Source organism: Agelaius tricolor, unplaced genomic scaffold, assembly GCF_023055355.1.
Source record: "Agelaius tricolor isolate 1412-34295 unplaced genomic scaffold, bAgeTri1.0.p SCAF_23, whole genome shotgun sequence".
NCBI classification, from domain to species: domain Eukaryota; kingdom Metazoa; phylum Chordata; class Aves; order Passeriformes; family Icteridae; genus Agelaius; species Agelaius tricolor.
Genome location: NW_027269283.1, coordinates 12877336 through 12895207, shown reverse-complemented (window position 1 = coordinate 12895207; position 17872 = coordinate 12877336). Strand labels below are relative to the sequence as shown.

General features: G+C 53.3%; 1 protein-coding gene across 7 annotated transcripts in view; it reads right to left on the bottom strand.

Moving 5' to 3' along the window:
- The window catches only part of RIPOR3 (RIPOR family member 3), a 41970-nt gene that overhangs the window by 6548 nt on the left and 17550 nt on the right, over window positions 1–17872 (bottom strand). For 5 of the 7 annotated variants that reach the window (XM_071446866.1, XM_071446872.1, XM_071446868.1 and 2 more), the window contains exons 2-13: window positions 17369–17497; window positions 13245–13391; window positions 10090–10168; window positions 9686–9709; window positions 9488–9541; window positions 8704–8853; window positions 8185–8248; window positions 7720–7763; window positions 6773–6898; window positions 6073–6218; window positions 1996–2125; window positions 1044–1625 (exon numbers count right to left, since the gene is read on the bottom strand). In XM_071446866.1, the coding sequence (XP_071302967.1) occupies window positions 1044–1625; window positions 1996–2125; window positions 6073–6218; window positions 6773–6898; window positions 7720–7763; window positions 8185–8248; window positions 8704–8853; window positions 9488–9541; window positions 9686–9709; window positions 10090–10168; window positions 13245–13391; window positions 17369–17469 (1647 nt within the window). In that variant the 5' untranslated portion in view covers window positions 17470–17497. The remainder of the gene's footprint in view (window positions 1–1043; window positions 1626–1995; window positions 2126–6072; window positions 6219–6772; window positions 6899–7719; window positions 7764–8184; window positions 8249–8703; window positions 8854–9487; window positions 9542–9685; window positions 9710–10089; window positions 10169–13244; window positions 13392–17368; window positions 17498–17872) is intronic. The other 2 variants (XM_071446871.1, XM_071446873.1) reach the window with 2 other exon arrangements.

The window sequence follows — 17872 nt, the reverse complement described above, 5'->3', positions numbered from 1 at the left end:
TCTTTCTTAACAATCAGGGAAGTCTGCTCTTGGTGCAGCTCTCTGACCCCAAAATAATGTTGCTAGTTAAATTCAAAACATGTTTCAATATTTTAATCTCTGTGGATTCTTTATCTCCATGCCTGCTAAGGCTAGTGAGAGCTGATATTCTCTGCATCCTCAGTCACTAACAGAGTTCTCACTCATTCCCTGTTTCTGAGCTCAAAGCAGAAGCTTTGGGGGGCTGTTACATCCCAGCACAGCACCCAAGAGTTTCATATCAACACTGAATTTCATGGAGCCACTACCTTTATTCCCCCTTGGAAAGGCTGCTCTGAGGCTACTTGGTTTGGGTTTAAATGCTGTTTTTCCAGGGGTTTCACTGGAGCAGGAGGCCAGGGCAGTTGTGCTATCGTCAGTTCCTGGATCCTCTCCCCAGCCCAGCTCCAAACCTGCAGTGCAGCCCCTGCCTGCTCTTCCCCAGGGCCTTTCCTCCGAGGGCAGGAGCGAGCTCGGGCCCTGCCAGGCGGGCAGGAGAGGGGCAGGGGCACAGAATGGGCAGGGGCAGGGACACAGAGCGGGCAGGAGAGGGGCAGGGGCACGGACGGGGCAGGGGTAGGGACACAGAGCGGCCTTTCTGAGCTGCTGCGGTCACCTCGAGCCACACTGAGCTCGAGCAACACCGAAAGGCTCAAAGCCAGCCCAGACGCCGAGAGTCAGACACCAGCCCGGGCTCTGCTCAGCCCGAGCCGCCTCCGGGGCTGCCTTTGCTGCCCCGCTCCGTGCCCACCGGGGCTGCCTTTGCTGCCCCGCCGGGATTGCCTTGGTTCGCCCGGTCCCTGCCCGGCCCCGCAGCCCCGGGGTCGCTCCCCCGGTCCCTCCGTGCCCGGTCCCGCAGCCCCGGTCACTCCTCGGTCCCTCCGTGCCCGGTCCCGCAGCCCCGGTCGCTCCCCGGTCCCTCCGGTGGCCGAAGTTCCCCGCTGGGGCCGCGTCCCCGCCGCCGTGCCCCGAGCCCAGCGGCACCAACGCGGCCCAGCGCCCGCCGGAGCCAGCGCCGCTTTTACCTTCAGCCGGTCCCGCAGGGCGCACACCTGGCCCTGCAGCGTGTCCAGCTGCGCTCGCCCCTCCTCACGCCACCTCAGCAGGGCCAGCACCTCCTGCAGGCTCCTGTCCATGCCCCTCGCACGCCCGTCCGCTCGGAGGTCGCTCGCAGCGTTCCAGCTTTTCTGGCTGAGGTTTTCCTGCTCTGCCAGGCGGCCCCGGGCCTGGCCGAAGGAATCTCCCCTGCCCTTGTGACGGGAGGGGAAACTGGAGGGGCTCCTCGGGAATCCATCCCCACACGGGGTCTTCTTCAGGATGTCCAGAGTGCTGTGGTCTGGGAGGGGATGCTGCAGCTCTTCTGCTCCAGCCTCTTGAATAATCACCAGTGGCAACATCCTGTGGTCTAGGGCTGGGGTTGTGCTTCTGGATTCTGCCCCTTTCTGATCCTCAGAGCTGAACGAGTCCCCCTCGCTCGTCTCTGCGGGGTTGTGGGGCTTGTTCCTCGCAGGGACATCGAAGTCACAGGCAGCCAAGTAGCTCAGGATGCTGGGAGGCTGGGCTTCCTCCCCTCCACCCCCTGGGCTCTGCCTCTGCTGCAAAACAGACTGGGCCAAGAGATGCCCAGGTGAGCCTGGAGACGCTGCAAAGCCCGGGGTCCCCCCTGGGAGAGGGGACTCTGCCTCCCTGGCTCCCAGCTGCATTCCCAGCACACACGACTGCAGCAGACACCCCACCCCTGCCCCCCAGCTGCTCAGCAGAGCCTTGGTGAGGGGTTTTAAAAATGTTTTACAAAATCTAAAATAGAGCTCCAAAGAATAGGGGTTAAAAGAAAAAATTAAAGAAGCCCCAAAATAAACCGCAAAGGTGGCAGAGTGCTGTTTTCTCATTTCTGAGCGTGCTCCTGGACAGCCTGATCCAGGCCAAAAGCCAAGCCCCAGGTCTGTGCTGTGCCTTTGGCTCTCCCCAGGTACTCACCAGGTAATACCTCTCTCTGAAGCTGGGTGTGTTGGGGGGGGTCCAGTTGTACAAGGAGCTCTTCCTGCTGCCCACAGAAAACTTGGCAGTGCTTCCAGGGGACAGGAACAGGTTCTCTGTGTCAAAGGGGCTGCAGCAGAAAACAAAGGCCCTCAGTGAGAGCAGAGCACAGAGGTGTTGGTAGGATTTGAACAGGGATGTTTAGTCAGCAACACACAGAATAAAATGAAACAGAAACTGCCTCTCTAGCCAGAACCTTTGATTGCTCCAGCAGAGAAAGACACAGGCAAAAGGGCTGTGCTTTGTACACGGATTTCTCAACACCCTTTAGACAGAAACCTGTGCCAGAGCCTTTGGAAGAGGAGCCCAGTGGGCCCAAAGCAGGAGTGCTCTGCCCTCCTGACACCAGGGCTGGCCCAGCACTGGGCAGTGACAGCCACAGAGCCACAGAGGAAGGAAATACAGCACATGTAATAGAGGAGAGCTGCCAGCTTCCCTCCTGCAGAGCACACACCACCTGGAAAAACCAATAAAAGCCCTCATCATCCTTCAACTATTAACAAGCAATTCCTGGGCTGGCAGAGGAGACCTGTGCAGCGCCACTTGGCAGGGTCTGTGCTTCATACAGGCAGGGATGAGCCACTTGCAGCCCCAGAGGAATCTGCCTGTGGTCTGCAGGGTTCATCAAGGGCTGCTCCAAAGGCTTCCTAATTACCTACTCCACCTCAGCCACTGCTTTCTCAGCTCCTTGGCAAAGCAGTCCAAGGAAACTCGCATGAATGATCCCCTGGGATGCAGCTCAGCTAACCAGGAGACAGAAAACACATGTCAAGTTAACAAAGTTTGGTTTTTATATGTGTTACTTTTTGTTGCCTACTGAGATGCCTTGTGGCACCAAAAGAAAGTCTGTTCTCCCACTTGAGTACTGGCATTTTGAAAGCAGTGAATTGTTTGCAACAAATCTGCAGCCTCAGTGACTGAATATAACAATGAAAGAGCAGGATAAAATCAGCTGAATTCAGCTGTACCTTGCAGGAGATGCAGGTGATAACGAGGACTAATCAATGCAGGGAAATGAATTTCTGCTCTCTAGCAAAAGCTGAAAAGCAGAGTCCCAGCCCTGTCTCCTCCCCAGGCTGCAGGGGCCAGTCCTGCAGAGCAGGGGACAGCAGGAATGGAGCAGCCCTGCTCCCCTGGCACAGGGAACGCCTGGAGTGCCAGGCCAGGCAGTGTCACCCAGCCGGGCTCCATCAGCCCCGCTCCCAGAGCGCAGGAGCAGCCATCTGCACTGACTCATGGGCTGAAATAAATCGGCTTTCTGACAGCAAGAGCCTTCTAGCCAAAGCCTGCTGTGTTTACTAATGAAAGCAAATTACTCCTACCCGTGGCATTCTTAACAAAAGTCACAGGGATCCATTCCTCAGATTCTTCATTTTCAGCTTTTAATACAGTGATGCAGTAATGCAAAATGACACTTCTAAGAGAGGAAAAAGAACAAACAAAATCTGCTCTGCCCCTTTGACAATTCCTAAAAGCCTCCAGCAAAATGCAGCCCTTCAGCTGGCTCCAGACCAGCAGCAGCCCCTGGTCCTGCAGGAGGGACTGAGAGCAGAGGGACAGCAGGAATGGACTCTGCTCTGGAGCTCCTCTTATCTCTGGGCTCTGACTCCTTGGGCACCATCCATCACCTCCCTCACATTTCCCCAGCAAACAAACCCCTCGCTGGGACAGCTCCATGGCTCCATCTCTGCCAGCCCTGTGACACTCAGAGCCAGCAGGGGATGCTCCAGCAGGGCCAGGCAGAGCAGGCAGGGGATGGAGTGGGCTCTCCCCAGAGCCAGGCTGCTCTCTGAGCCAGCCCAGGGCTGGGAGCTGTCATGCTGCAGACATTGCAAGCAGACTATTGTCTTTAATTGTCACTGGCTTTTCCTCAGTTTGTTTAGTCACTTCCTGGAATCATTGACATAAATCCTCTGCATAGGTAGAAACTATGCAGGAATGTCGTTGTTTAACCTTAAATTGTGGAGCAAGAACGTTGATGGGGGCGGGGGGTGGCTGTGGCTGAGCTGAGAGAAAGAGTGGCTCCACATTTCCTGTCCACATTTCCCAGCCAACATCCACATGCCTGCACAGGATTATCCAGCAACAGCTTTTCAGGACTGAAAAACTCTATTTAAAAAAAAAACCCAAAAAAAACAGAACTAGTGACGACGAATTGGATCATCTCTGCTGTCCCCATTCTGTGCCCCAATTCCCTCCTGCCCAGCCACTCCATGGACTCCATACCCCCAGAGCAGAATGTGGATAGGATTCCCTGCCTGAACCCAGGCTTACATTAACACCCCAAAAAGCCAATTCTGGTCAAGTGGACTGGACTCGCTGTTAATAATGAGATTTTCTTTCCCCCATGAAGCCCTGGGGAAATGCCCCTGGAATTCAGCAGGGAAGGGGCTGTTGGGTCTCAGCCACCCTTCCCAGCCTAACAGGATCCACTCTCCAGGTTACCCAGCTCAGCACCAAAGAGGGCAGAGATGCTCCAGTGGATCACTGCCCGAAGGTCCTGCAGGAGGAACTGCCTCCTCCCCACCTAAGTCTGCATCTGTAAGAGCAGCACTGGCAGTGGGTACGCAGCCCAAGGTCAAAGCCAGACCTTCCTCTCTTACTGTGCCTTTAGTTTCTGTCCCTCTGCTGCAGGAGCCCCTGTGAGCCAGCACTGCTCAAGGCAGAGCCACCAGGGTGCCTCTGGGTCCCAGGGCAGGGCACTACTGGAGCTCTGAAAGGAGAATACAGCTCTCTCTTTATCCTGCATGTGAGACACAGGACTCAGACTGCTGTTTAGGTTGGCAAAAAACCCAAAGCCTTTTGCCAAACTGGCCAACAAAGCCGTTCTGCAAGGGCCCAGCTCATTCACACTCCTCATGGCACCATCTATAAAGGAGCTGAAGGCACTTTTGTTTGAGCCCAGAAGACCAGAGGCCTATTTAAAGAAAATGTGCATTTAGAAGCAGAAGAGAGAATCTACATTTGGACTCCTCACAAAGCAGGTCTAGACTGAAAAATTGCCTCTCAGGGAACTTTGGGTAAATCAGATGGATTTGTTTAGTTATTCTTAAATCAGAGGAGAAAGCAGCTGTTATTATGAGTGCTTTATCTCTGAAACAGAAACACCCTGAGTTATCACACACAGCTTCTCTCTTCTGTAAACAGCCCCAGCAGACAGCCTGTCAGAGAGGAGAGGCCAGCTCTGCACTGGAGAGCCCTGGAGAATCCTCTTGGTGGGACCCCAGCACACCCCACAAACTCAAACACAGCAGGGACACAGAGCTGGGCTCTCAGGCTCTGAGAGATGCCAGGGGGATCAGCTCCCGAGGACAATGAGTGACCAGCAGCCCTCCCAGCTCAGCTGCTCCAGCTCCAGGGCTGTGGGAGGCTGTCCCACATCCAGGGCTGTGCTCCTGCTGCCAGCCCCAAGCTGCACTCTGAGCTGGGCACTGCAGCCAGGGAGTGCCAGCAGCGCTGGGACGGCAGCTCTGTGCCAAGTTCTGCCCCAAATGCAATGTGTGAGGAGATCCAGGTTAGGAGGAGCTGCCACAGCCCAGAAAGGAGGGGGCTCTCCTCACCCAGTCCTGTGTAAGGACAGCTGCTGGGCATGGTGAATTGTGGAGTTGTGGGCAGGAAGGGGCAGGTCCAGCAGTGTGAATGAAGGACTCTGCCTGCCAGTGCCACTGCTGGGGTCACAGGAAGAGAGCAGAAGTGAATCCTTCCAGACTATCAACTCCATACTGTGCCCACTGTCAGACCTCAGGAGGAAAAAGCATCATAAACAGGGGCAGGCAAAACTCTGCCAGGAGAGCTGGGTCAGGCCATGGCTGGGGTGACACAAAGAAAGAGCTGGAAGGTCACAGGAACAGCTCCTGTCCCTCCCCTGCCCAGGGCTGGCTGCGAGGGGCAGGGGCTGCTCTGTAGCCTGGCTCAGACACAAAGGGGACCACGATGCTGAATGCAGCCCAGGGACAGCCCTGGAGCCCTGCAGTGCTCCCCAGGCGTGTGCCTGCTGCTGCCTGGGGCTGTACTCACCTCCAGAGCACCTCCAGGCGCAGCTTGATGGTGCCCAGCTCGGTGATGTCCACCACGATGGCCTGGGGCTTGGGGCTGAAGAAGCTGCTGCTGTCACACGTCACCACCCCCACCAGGATGGTGGCCAGGCCTCGCAGCTCTGTCACCTGCAGGGACACAAACACAGCCAGCTCCAGCTCAGCAGGCAACCCCAAACCACCTGCACAGGGAGCAGAACAGCCCTGGTCACACCTGCTCGGGGCCACAGCAAACCCAGCCTGGCACAGCCCCGAGCCACCAAAGCTGGGAGCCACTGTCCCCACAGGGACACTGACAGAGGAGGGGCCCAGGAGCTGGGACACAGCTGTGCAGCTCTGACTGGCCTTAAACCTGCTCTTTTAATCATGGAGCACTGAGTGGAGAGAGCAGGAGGTGAGGAGGACGTTTGGCAATGACTTTCATCAGCAAACAAAAATCCCTGAGCACAACCACATATCCCAGAGCATGGGAAAGCAGATGAACTAATACAGGTGCTAGTGCCAAAGGAAAATCAGAAATTTTCTCTGTCCCTTCACTGGGCAGAGCATGGATTACCTGCCATTTTTTACATAGTGAGAAAAAGAAAACTACCTAAGAATTTTGAGAAGCCCATGGTAGCCTAGGAGGGAAGTGGCAGAGGACCTGTTAACCCTGGTTCCAATCCAACCATTATACACCACACCTTGATTTCAAACTTCTCGTGCAGATTGGGGATAAAAATCTTCTCTTCCTCATCCCATGTTTGGCTGTCATCAGTCTCAATTTTGCCTCTCAGCCTCCATTTCTGGCGCCCCAGTCGCACAAACACCTGGAAACCAGAGAGGAAAGAGGGTCACAGAACATCCCAGAGCATCCCTGCAGCCCACAGGGGCAAAGCCATTCCCCCTGCCCACTGCACAGAGCAGAAAACTGGAGCCAGGAACGGGGCAGCAGGTTTAACCCCTGGAAAGCACCCAAAGGCACTGGGGAGGGGCCCAGAGCACACTGCCCTGCAGCTGGGCTGGTGCTGAGGCACAGAAATCTCTGCTGGGATTCCCTGGGAAAGGTGAGGGCAGAAGAGCCCTCAGGGAGACCCTGGCTGCATCCACATCGTGCTGAGGGCAAGCTCCAGGCAGTCCCTGGGGCCTGATGATCCCAGGGCAGCTCTAAGGCCAAGCCCTGGCACTGGGGTTTGGTGGGCAATCCCTAGCATCACTTAAAGCCTCCCAGGACACCAGATCACATCATTTAAAGCCACCCAGAACACCCAGATCACATCACTTAAAGCCTCCCAGGACACCCAGATCACATCATTTAAAGCCTCCCAGGACACCCAGATCACATCATTTAAAGCCTCCCAGGACACCCAGATCACATCATTTAAAGCCTCCCAGGACACCAGGTCACATCATTTAAAGCCACCCAGAACACATCACTTAAAGCCTCCCAGGACACCCAGGTCACATCCAGCCCCCTGTGTGCCTGCCCAGGGCACAGTGATTGTGCCAATGCTCTGCCCTCCTCACAGCAGAGCCTGGCTTGTCACAGCCTGCTCCTGCCCTCCTTCCACACCTCGCAGCCCTGCCCCTGTGCTGCCACTGCCTCTCCCTGCAGGGAGAAGCACAAAATGCACAAAGCTGTGTACTGCACCTCATACTGGTCTCCTGGGCAGAGCCGAGCAAAGCCCACCAGCCCTGGAAGAGAAGGAAAACTCTCAGTGTTTGCAGAGCTTTACAAAGCCCCCAGCAGCTCAGCAATAAAGCAAGTGACCCTCTGGGGAACAGCCCCCTTGTCCCCAGCTCTGTGCAGAAGCTGCACCACCAGCCCAGCACACTCTTAAAAGGACAGCATTTAATTGAGCCGGAAAAGAAAGCTCATCAGCTTCGTGTTCAAATATAAGATACTATGGCGTTTAATTGAGCTGGAAAAGAAAGCTTGTCAGCTCTGTGTTCCAACACGAGACACCATGGCAGGTGTGTTTGATGGCACTGGAGCAAAACCAGAGTCCCACCCAAGGTCTCTCTGAATGACTGGGCTGTCAGGGGGTCAGCCTGCTCCCAGAATGAACCAGTGCAATCCCCAATCAGTGACAGAGGAAAGGAGAAGGGGCCCTACCTTTCATCTTCACATGGAACTCTCCCAGGTGCACCTCCAGAGCCCCCTCGATGAAGCACATGTCCTGGAAGAGAGGCTGCACAGTCACCAGCCCTGCAGAGCAGCTACTGCCCCACACATGCTATTGCTTTTAAAGGACTTCATTTTTATTTTTTTTCCAAAGGGCACACAAACATTTCACCAGTAAAGGCAGAGAAAAGTAAAGTGAATGGATTGGTACAACAGAAAATCTTCCACAGAAGAGTGGAACTCCTTGACTCAGCACTGTCAGTTACCCTCCATTACTGGTTTGTAAAACTAGCACAGCTTATTCCTTCAGTTCTTATCCCACACTTCCATGGAAGTCATAAGAGACCCCAGCACCAAGGGCTTTTGTACAATCTATTTTTCCTACAATGTGCAGTGTATTTTATTCACACACATTAGGTTTTAACCCCACTATTAACAAAAGGCAGCAGCCCCCAGCACAGGGCTGTGCATCCAGGCAGGTCCTGGCTGTGGCTGGGAAGGGTCTCCTACCTCTGTGCACTCCTGCACGTTCCTGTAGAGCTCCACCAGGCTCTCCCTGGAGGCTTTGGTGGCAGGGGACAGGGAGAAGGCTTGTTTCATGTTGGTGGCCCCGTCCCGCAGCCTGCACTGGATGCAGTAAGCCTCATAGAGCTCCTCTACCTTTGGGGAGAGAAGGCACTGGAGTTACCCTGGCATGGTTTTGGAAAGGAACTTCAGCAGCGTTTCCTGGCAAAATCACCAACAACCACCCCCAGTCCCTCTGTCAGAGCTCTGCAGGACGCTGCAGCTCCTGCATTTCAGTTTGCTCCTCAGTATCCTGGGCCTTTTACAGAACACAGCCAGCTCTGCTTTTTCCAGAGCAGAAGACAAGAGGTAGAGTGACACTCTGCTGGCACAGAGGAGTCACAGAGCAGGAACCCAGCCCTGGGCACAGCCTGGCAGCCCTGCAGTGCTGCCTGTGCCAGAGGGGAGCCCTGGCAGGCAGCGGACACAGAACTGCCCCGTGGGAAGGGGGGACAACATGCCAGGCTTCCCAGAGCAGCATTTTCTGAACAAACTGGCAGAAAATGCAAACTGGTTTCACAGGAAAACTCAGGTTGGGCTGTGCCCAACTTTCAGCCTGAATAGAGCCATTCAGGAAAATAAATAAAAAATAAAAATCTCGTCCTGCTGTAAAAAGAGAGGCTACAGCTCTCAGCAAGCCCCCAGCTGAGCTACAATCAGAGTGTTTTCCACGTGGATAAATCCCTTACAAAGCAGTGGGAGCCTTACAGCACACTGTATGAACCCTCACCTTGCTGATGTGAAACTCCAGTTTCCTGATGTATCTCTCCACAGAGCGGATTTGCTTTTCAGGAGGGCAGAGAGAGAAAGGGATGCGAGAAATTATTTCCCAAATGAGACATTAGGTAACACAGCAGACACAAAATCAGACAAAGTCACCCATTCCTCCTCTATTGACAACATCCCATCCCATCCCCAACAGCCTTACCTTGTCCAGGTCGTAGTAGAAAGCCTGCAAGAGAAATGGCACAGGCTGAGGAGGAGAGCACCTGGATTTGTACCACTAATGAGCCTTCATAGGTACTGCAAGAGTCACTAGGAGCATCCTAATTTACACTCAATTGATATTACAAGCACTGATCAGTGAGCACACACAAGGAGATCCGGCCCAGCAGAGAAACAGGATCTGAAGGGCGCTGCTGGGTACTGAAAATGAGAAATGTCAAGGTAAATTCTCACAGCTGGGACTGCCTTGCTTGGGACATTTCTGATCGTGCTGCTTTGAGGATCCCACCTCAGTGTTTTAACTGGGCAGCCCTGGGAGTCACAGCTGGGAGGAAGCACCTACTGCTGTGATCTTTATTGCAGTATTTAACACTGAAACCACCTTACCAATCTAGAGTTCCTTTTTGTGTCTTTGTGCCGCCCAGAGAGATAATCCAGCTCAGCCTGGTGTGCTTCCAGGTACTCACTGGGGAGAGAGGAAGCCATGTCAGATCCTGGGCATTCATTAGAGATTCTCTAGGGAGCTGCTTCAGCAGAACCTCTCAGGTGATGGAGGAGGAGAATATCAAATTCTAACACATTCACAAATCACAGATGTCCCTCTCAGGATTCCCTAACTGCTCCTGCCTGACCCTTTCCTGGGAGGCAGCAGAAATGTTCATCTACTCACAGGTCCATCAGCAGAAATGTTCACCTGCTCACAGGTCCCTCAGCAGAGAGGTTCACCTGCTCACAGGTCCCTCAGCAATGATGTTCACCTGCTCACAGGTCCCTCAGCAATGAGGTTCACCTGCTCATGGGTCCCTCAGCAATGAGGTTCACCTGCTCACAGGTCCATCAGCAGAGAGGTTCACCTGCCCACACAGGTCCCTCAGCAATGAGGTTCACCTGCTCACAGGTCCCTCAGCAATGAGGTTCACCTGCTCACACAGGTCCCTCAGCAATGATGTTCACCTGCTCACAGGTCCCTCAGCAGAGAGGTTCACCTGCTCATGGGTCCCTCACCAATGAGGTTCACCTGCTCACGGGTCCCTCAGCAATGAGGTTCACCTGCTCACGGGTCCCTCAGCAATGAGGTTCACCTGCTCACAGGTCCCTCAGCAATGAGGTTCACCTGCTCACAGGTCCCTCAGCAATGAGGTTCACCTGCTCACAGGTCCCTCAGCAATGAGGTTCACCTGCTCACACAGGTCCCTCAGCAATGAGGTTCACCTGCTCACGGGTCCCTCAGCAATGAGGTTCACCTGCTCACAGGTCCATCAGCAATGAGGTTCACCTGCTCACACAGGTCCCTCAGCAATGATGTTCACCTGCTCACAGGTCCATCAGCAATGATGTTCACCTGCTCACAGGTCCATCACCAATGAGGTTCACCTGCTCACAGGTCCATCAGCAATGAGGTTCACCTGCTCACAGGTCCCTCAGCAATGAGGTTCACCTGCTCACAGGTCCCTCACCTCAGCAATGAGGTTCACCTGCTCACAGGTCCATCACCAATGAGGTTCACCTGCTCACAGGTCCATCACCAATGAGGTTCACCTGCTCACAGGTCCCTCAGCAATGAGGTTCACCTGCTCACGGGTCCCTCAGCAATGAGGTTCACCTGCCCCAGTGCCTGAGGAGGAGGAGGAGCCCCCAGGCAGCCCCACCTCAGAGGCAGAGCCTCCCCACATGGAGCCCTGCAAGCCCAGCTCACAGACCCTGCCCAGGTGAGGGGGCAGATGCTGCCCAGGGCTTCAGCAGACAGAGCTGAAGGCTGTGTTAAGGCAATTTCTTGATCCTTTTTCCAGGTTGAGATCCGTTTTGCAAGGTGTGAAGCACTGGGTGCCAGTTGGCCTCTCCAGAGCTGCTTGCATGCAAGGGTTGTGCCTTTGGACTCTCCACAGGGCCTGAAACCTTTTCAGCTGGGACTCCTCCAGCTCTGCTTTTAATGCAGAGCAGACTTAGGTAACTTTTTCCTGCAGTGTTTAAAAGGGACCAGAATCACCTGGTAAACACTGCATTCTTAGACACAGTCTCTGAGCTGTCCAAATAACTTCATTTTAGACAGCTCCACTTCCTCACACTTGCTTTGATGCATTTCATTTTCTCCCTGTTCCAAATGCAGGTCCCCCAAGACATCCCACATCCCAGCACTCAGCTGGAGCTCCCAACACCTGCCCAGAACAGCCCAGGGCAGGAGCCAAGGCTGGAGGCAGAAAAGCACCACTCACCTTTCAGAAAAGCTTCATCACTTTTAGCTTTAGTAGGTTAGAATTAGCAGCTTGCTGGAATGGCAGCCAGATGGTTAACAGAATAAAGAGGTATTTTCTAGAGCTATAAAGAAACTGGCACGTAAAATATGTTCTGTGCTGAAAGCTCAAATCACTCCAGCACCGAGTGGACTCAGTCTGCATTTACTTAAAGCTTGGCCTCTGCTTTGCTGTTTGATCCAGTTGTTTTCTGTAGGTTCCTCCAGTCAATTAGTCACCACTCACTGCTGGCAGGAGCCTGAGCATGTGGCACTCGCTGCAGAACTGGGAACACATCCTGACCCACTTTATAGCTTCTCCTCCCCAAGCTCAGATAAATTCTCAGCTCTGCAAAAACATTTGGTTTCCTTGTTTCTTTTAAATCTAAATCCTCTATAAGACATTGGTGGGTATTTTTAGGGGGAAGACTTCATAGTCTTTTATTGGACTCAAAACGTGACACATCTGACTTTATAAAGTGTTACTACATGCATTTGATGTTCTTTGCTTAAGAAAACAAACTATGACCAAAATGAGCACAGTAGCAAAATGTGGAGGACAGCAGCACCACAGTGCAGGGGCTGCCAGGAGCTCCAGGGCTCACAAACCCAGGGAAAGGTATTTTATCTTCTGAGAGCAGCTGCAGGCTGTAAATGAAGTTCCTGTGGTAACAGACCCAGAACATTCTGGGGAATCAAAAAGCTGAAGTTTTCAGGTGAACCTGCTTAGACCTTTGCCTTACGAGGCACCCAGAGATCACAGAGTTATTTTGCACTTCAGAGTTTAATTCTCTTAAAAGAGGGAGAAGAAGAAATAAAAAATCAAAAGGCCCATCCTGACCCCCTGCTAGAACAGCTGACTCTGTAATTAGTTCAGCAATTAGCACAAGGAGAACAGAAGTGCTCGGTGAGCCAGCCTCCCCTCCCCACTCTGCCTTTGCAGGGCACACCCTCACTTCCAGGCTGGGTTTTAAGTCACTTTTTGAGCTAAAACAAACTGCCCACAGCTCCCTTGCAGAAGCTCGTGCCAGTCACTGCCCAGGTCTGGCTGTCCCCTGCCCACAGTGCCACCCTCAGCTGCTCCCAGGACATGGGCAGTGTCCCTGCCACCCTTTAGAGTGTAATAACCAGGAGCTGACACACCACAGAGCCCCGGCCTTGCCAGCAGCCTGAGAGGGACTGAAATTCATTTCCCAGGGCCCCAGGAGCGGGGCAGTGAGCACAGGGATGCCCGAGGGGACAGACACAGTGCCACACACGCTTCAGCTGCACCACCAGGGAGGGCAAATCACAAGATTGAAAAAGTCCTTACTTAAGTCCTTTCTTCAAAGCTTCAAAAATTTTCTTCACCTGCAGTGGCTTTGGATCCCAGACGAGTGCCCCCTTCTGCAGGGAGTTGTAGGCCTTGGGGGGCTTCAGGGCCATCCTGGATCTCACCGAGCTCCTGCTGAGGGCCTTGCTGTGGGAGGAGAGGAAATTCAGGAGAGGAGCAGAGCCCAGAGCTGCCCGAGGCCACGATTCAGGGCGCAGTTCCACAGTCCCAGGCACACTCACTCAAAACCTGCACGAGCCTCAGGGCACCTGAGAGCACCTGGCAGGAGGGGAAAGCCCCAGGGCTGGCTGTGTGTGCCCAGCAGGGCAGGGCAGGGCAGGGTCACCCCAGAGCAGCCCTGCTGGGCCATGCAGGGCTCTGACCCCTCTGCAAGGCAGGGAGCAAACCTGGGACTGCTCAGGGGCCGGGGCACAGCTCCCCGAAGGAGCCTCAGCAGCTGCTGCTTCCTGCCCTGCACTCCCCAGCCACTGAAAGCATGGCCCAGAGCACACTCAGTTTCCAAAAGTCAGGTCCAGACTGCTCACAAGATATAATTATCAAGGGTTCTTTTCAGCATCTAACACCTCAGCTAATTACTTTTAAAAGCAACTGCAAAATCAAAATACAATATTGTTTCTACCAGAAGGCCCCCACTTTTTTATTATGGACTTTTTTTGTGCCACCCTAAGGAGTTGGAACACCCTGAACCATCAGTTAGAAGCACCTTTAAAGCAGAAAATGAGCTCTCTGCAAATAATTCCTGCCTGGCTTCCCTCTCTCTAAATCCTCCCCTAAGTCTTGGCTATTTTTACGTTGGTTTGTTAATAATCCCTGTAAGTAAAGCCTCTAAAATAACATTACCTGCAGAAGTTTCCCATCTCCCAAGGAAAGCCAAACCAGCCAGTTGCTCTCTGAAGAACTTTTCTACCTTCCCTACAATTTCCACCCTAAATTCCGCTCACCTGGGGGAATGATGAGCTCCATCAGGCTCAGCAGGTACCCCTGGCTGGGTTCAGTTCCAGGCTTTGGCTGAGGCTGAGCAGATTATTGTGCTGGCTGATTGAAGCCAGGCCCAGCACACCTGAGAGCTGTCCCCAGTCCTATTAGAGAAGCCCTTGAGTGCCTGCTTTCATTATCCTTGTCCTAAATTTCCACTAAACTCCAGTTTTTAACAGCTGTTCTGTAAAAGATCTCATCAACTAGGGCTTGCCAAACATTGCTGGATGCTTAATTTCTTCACACCACTGATTATCTTGGTTTTTTAGGATGCCTTAATGGAAAGTATTAATTAACCAAACCATTTGGAGCTCAGGTTACCCACAACAAGGAACATAACTGCTAAATTAGAACCTTATATTAATATCACTTTTCTTTACTATGATAATGTGTCTTTGGGAATTCCATGCAAAGTGAGACAGTTTCAACAGGAATAACCCTGGAAGGGGCAGTCTGACCAATAAGAGCTGTTGAGAGGCTCCTAGAATGCTCATTGCTTAAAATTCTTTCATGCTAAGAAGAAATAGCATCCAATTCCAAGCTCTAGAGTACTCCAATTAGCAAGATACCAAACAGAAGAGACGAGACAATTCTGTTTTGAAATTAAAAGCCCAAATTAAAATTAATTTTGAAATTAAAAACCCAAATACTCCTAGGTTTTGTTTCTTTGTGGAATTTGCCTTCAGATTTTTGGAGTGCGGACCCTAAATTCTGGAGGTGACTTCCCTTGCACAGCATCTCAGTCCTGCACACAGGGCTGGGATTTCCCACTCCCCCTCAGCATCCCCCACTCCCTGCAGCCCATCTGAGCACTGATGTTAATCCCATTTCCATGCATTTCATACAAAAGTGAAGGAGCTGACATGGCCTGGAGGGCCAGTAGCTGAAGGCTGGATGTTCCCATGCTGCTTTCCCTTGTGAACCTGGTAATTTCAGGATCAGATTTCCCACTTTACAGATAGCAGCAATAACATTTACTTCCTGTGGAGACCGTGGTGGGGAAACACAAAATCGAGTCTGACTGAGAGACCCAAGGGGAAGCTGCTGAGGAAAGCAAAAGTACATTTAGCATGTGCAGAAGAATGTCCATGTGGGCCTGATTTGTGCTCATCCTTGGGCAGACCTTGCACAGGGCCCTGCCAGCTCCTGCTGAGCTTTGCAACAGTGCCTGGGGGGAGATGACTTAGGAAAGGGGGATTCAAAAATCTCTGCTCTAGGCCAGGGCAGGCTGTCATGTTCACTGGGCTGTGACTGAGAGCCTGGGACAGAAACCTTCCCTATTGCGGTGATTCCTGAGCAAAACTGTCCCAACACTCAAATAATGAAAAACAACATCACAGAAGGGCACGAGCAGAGGCCCTGGGTCAGGAAAGCTTTGCAGCCAGGAGGACAGCCCTAGGAGAATGTGAATTATTCTGTCTGGAGCCCTGGACCCTGCTGGGCTGTGCCTGCTCCTGGTGGGTCCCTTCCTGCAGGGACTCCTGCTCTGACTGCAGCTCGACCTGAGCTACACAATCATCTGACAGAGCTTTTCTATACAGTCTGACAGAGTTTCTCTCCAGCTCTTAGCAGTTGGTGTGATTTTAGATATCCAATCTTTGCTAGGGGTAATGGTAATTTTCACTTTCACCAACAAATTCATTTATTCAAATTGAAGACTCCCCAGATGCATCACAATCACACAGAGATTTCGTTTTTTGTTCATATTTTGCCATGCTGTGTTTACTCAAAAGTTTAATTCAGTTATCTGGTTCTCTGAAAGGATATTTCATTACCTGAGTCAGGTATTTTACTGACACACAACAGGATGTGTTTTGAGTACACTTCCCAGTACTTCTGTATGGGGCTGCTAAATGACTCCCTTTGTTATTGCTCTAGCAGTCAGAGATTGTATTAATTTTCCATTTCTAGGTCATATCTTCTAAAAGCACTCAGGACCTACAGGGACTTACAGGGATTGCTAAATTGACAAAAAGCACATGATTTTTAGTGGGAAGGCTGCATTACTACACAGAGCAGTGCTGCCCAAGGGGGTTTGGAAAGGGAATGGGACCATCAGTGCAGGATGGTGCAGCAGCTCCAGGGCCAGCTGGGACTGAGGGCTGGGCTGCAGCCTTGCTGGGCTCTGGGCTGCCCTGGGAGCAGGGAATTGGCAGTGTTGGAGTCCTCCCTCCCCTCCTGTGGCCCTGCCAGGACTCGGCCCTTGCTGCCCGTGCTGCTGCTCTGCCCCAAGCTGGGGCTCAGCTCCTCACCCGGCCAGGATTCACCAGGAGCAGCCCAGCAGAGTTTGGTTCCCGTGGCTGCCTGGAGGCTCACCCAGAGCTCAGCAGGCTCTGGCTGGCAGCAGGAAGGGCTGCAGCCCCTCACTCACCCCCCAGCAGGATTCCAGCTGCCCATCCCTGCTGTCCCTGCAGGCAGTGCCCACCCTGGGAGCACAGCCATGGGCACCCAGAGCTGCAGGGCAGAGGAGAACCAGCACCCCAAGGCCTGGTGGCTGCAGTGCCAGCTCAGGGCTCTGTCCCTGTGTCCCTGTGTCACTGACCCCAGGGGCTGCAGTGCCAGCTCAGGGCTCTGTCCCTGTGTCCCTGTGTCACTGACCCCAATGGCTGCAGTGCCAGCTCAGGGCTCTGTCCCTCTGTCCCCATGTCACTCACCCCAGTGGCTGCAGTGCCAGCTCAGGGCTCTGTCCCTGTGTCCCTGTGTCACTCACTCCAGGGGATGCAGTGCCAGCTCAGGGCTCTGTCCCCATGTCACTCACTCCAGGGGATGCAGTGCCAGCTCAGGGCTCTGTCCCCATGTCACTCACCCCAGTGAATGCAGTGCCAGCAGCAGGGCTCTGTCCCTGTGTCCCTGTGTCACTCACCCCAGTGGGTGCAGTGCCAGCTCAGGGCTCTGTCCCTGTGTCCCCATGTCACTCACCCCAGTGAATGCAGTGCCAGCAGCAGGGCTCTGTCCCTGTGTCCCCGTGTCACTCACCCCAGTGTGTGCAGTGCCAGCTCAGGGCTCTGTCCCCATGTCACTCACTCCAGGGGATGCAGTGCCAGCTCAGGGCTCTGTCCCCATGTCACTCACTCCAGGGGATGCAGTGCCAGCTCAGGGCTCTGTCCCTCTGTCCCCGTGTCACTCACCCCAGTTTCCTGCTCTGCACGGTGCTGAAGCCGGTGAAGGAGCAGCTCCTGCTGATGCCACCCCCGTCCCCAGGGGACACAAAGGTGAGTTTCACTGACATGGCTCCCACTCAGAGACCCCGCTGCCTCCTGCAACAAAACACAGAAACACATCAGGCCACAGCCCTTGGCTTGGTGCTCGTGCTGCTGCAGGGAAGTGGAAAGTCAAAACAACACCCAGCAGGATAAATTGGAAAGAAAGGCTTGTCTGCAATTCACGTTTCCTGTGTTGCCATCCACGGTACCATTAATAAAGGATTGAATAGTCTAAAATGAAATCTCTCATGCCCTCTTCAATTTCTGATTGATTTTACAAACTCACTATGCAAAAGCCAGAATAGCCTCCATTCAGAGGCTCTCTACATTTCTGACTTTTTAAAACCCTGTAATTGTCCCAGTGCTTCAGGAGTGGGGGCCAACCTGTGCATTTCCAAACCAGTGTGCATGCCAGAACCATACTTCAGC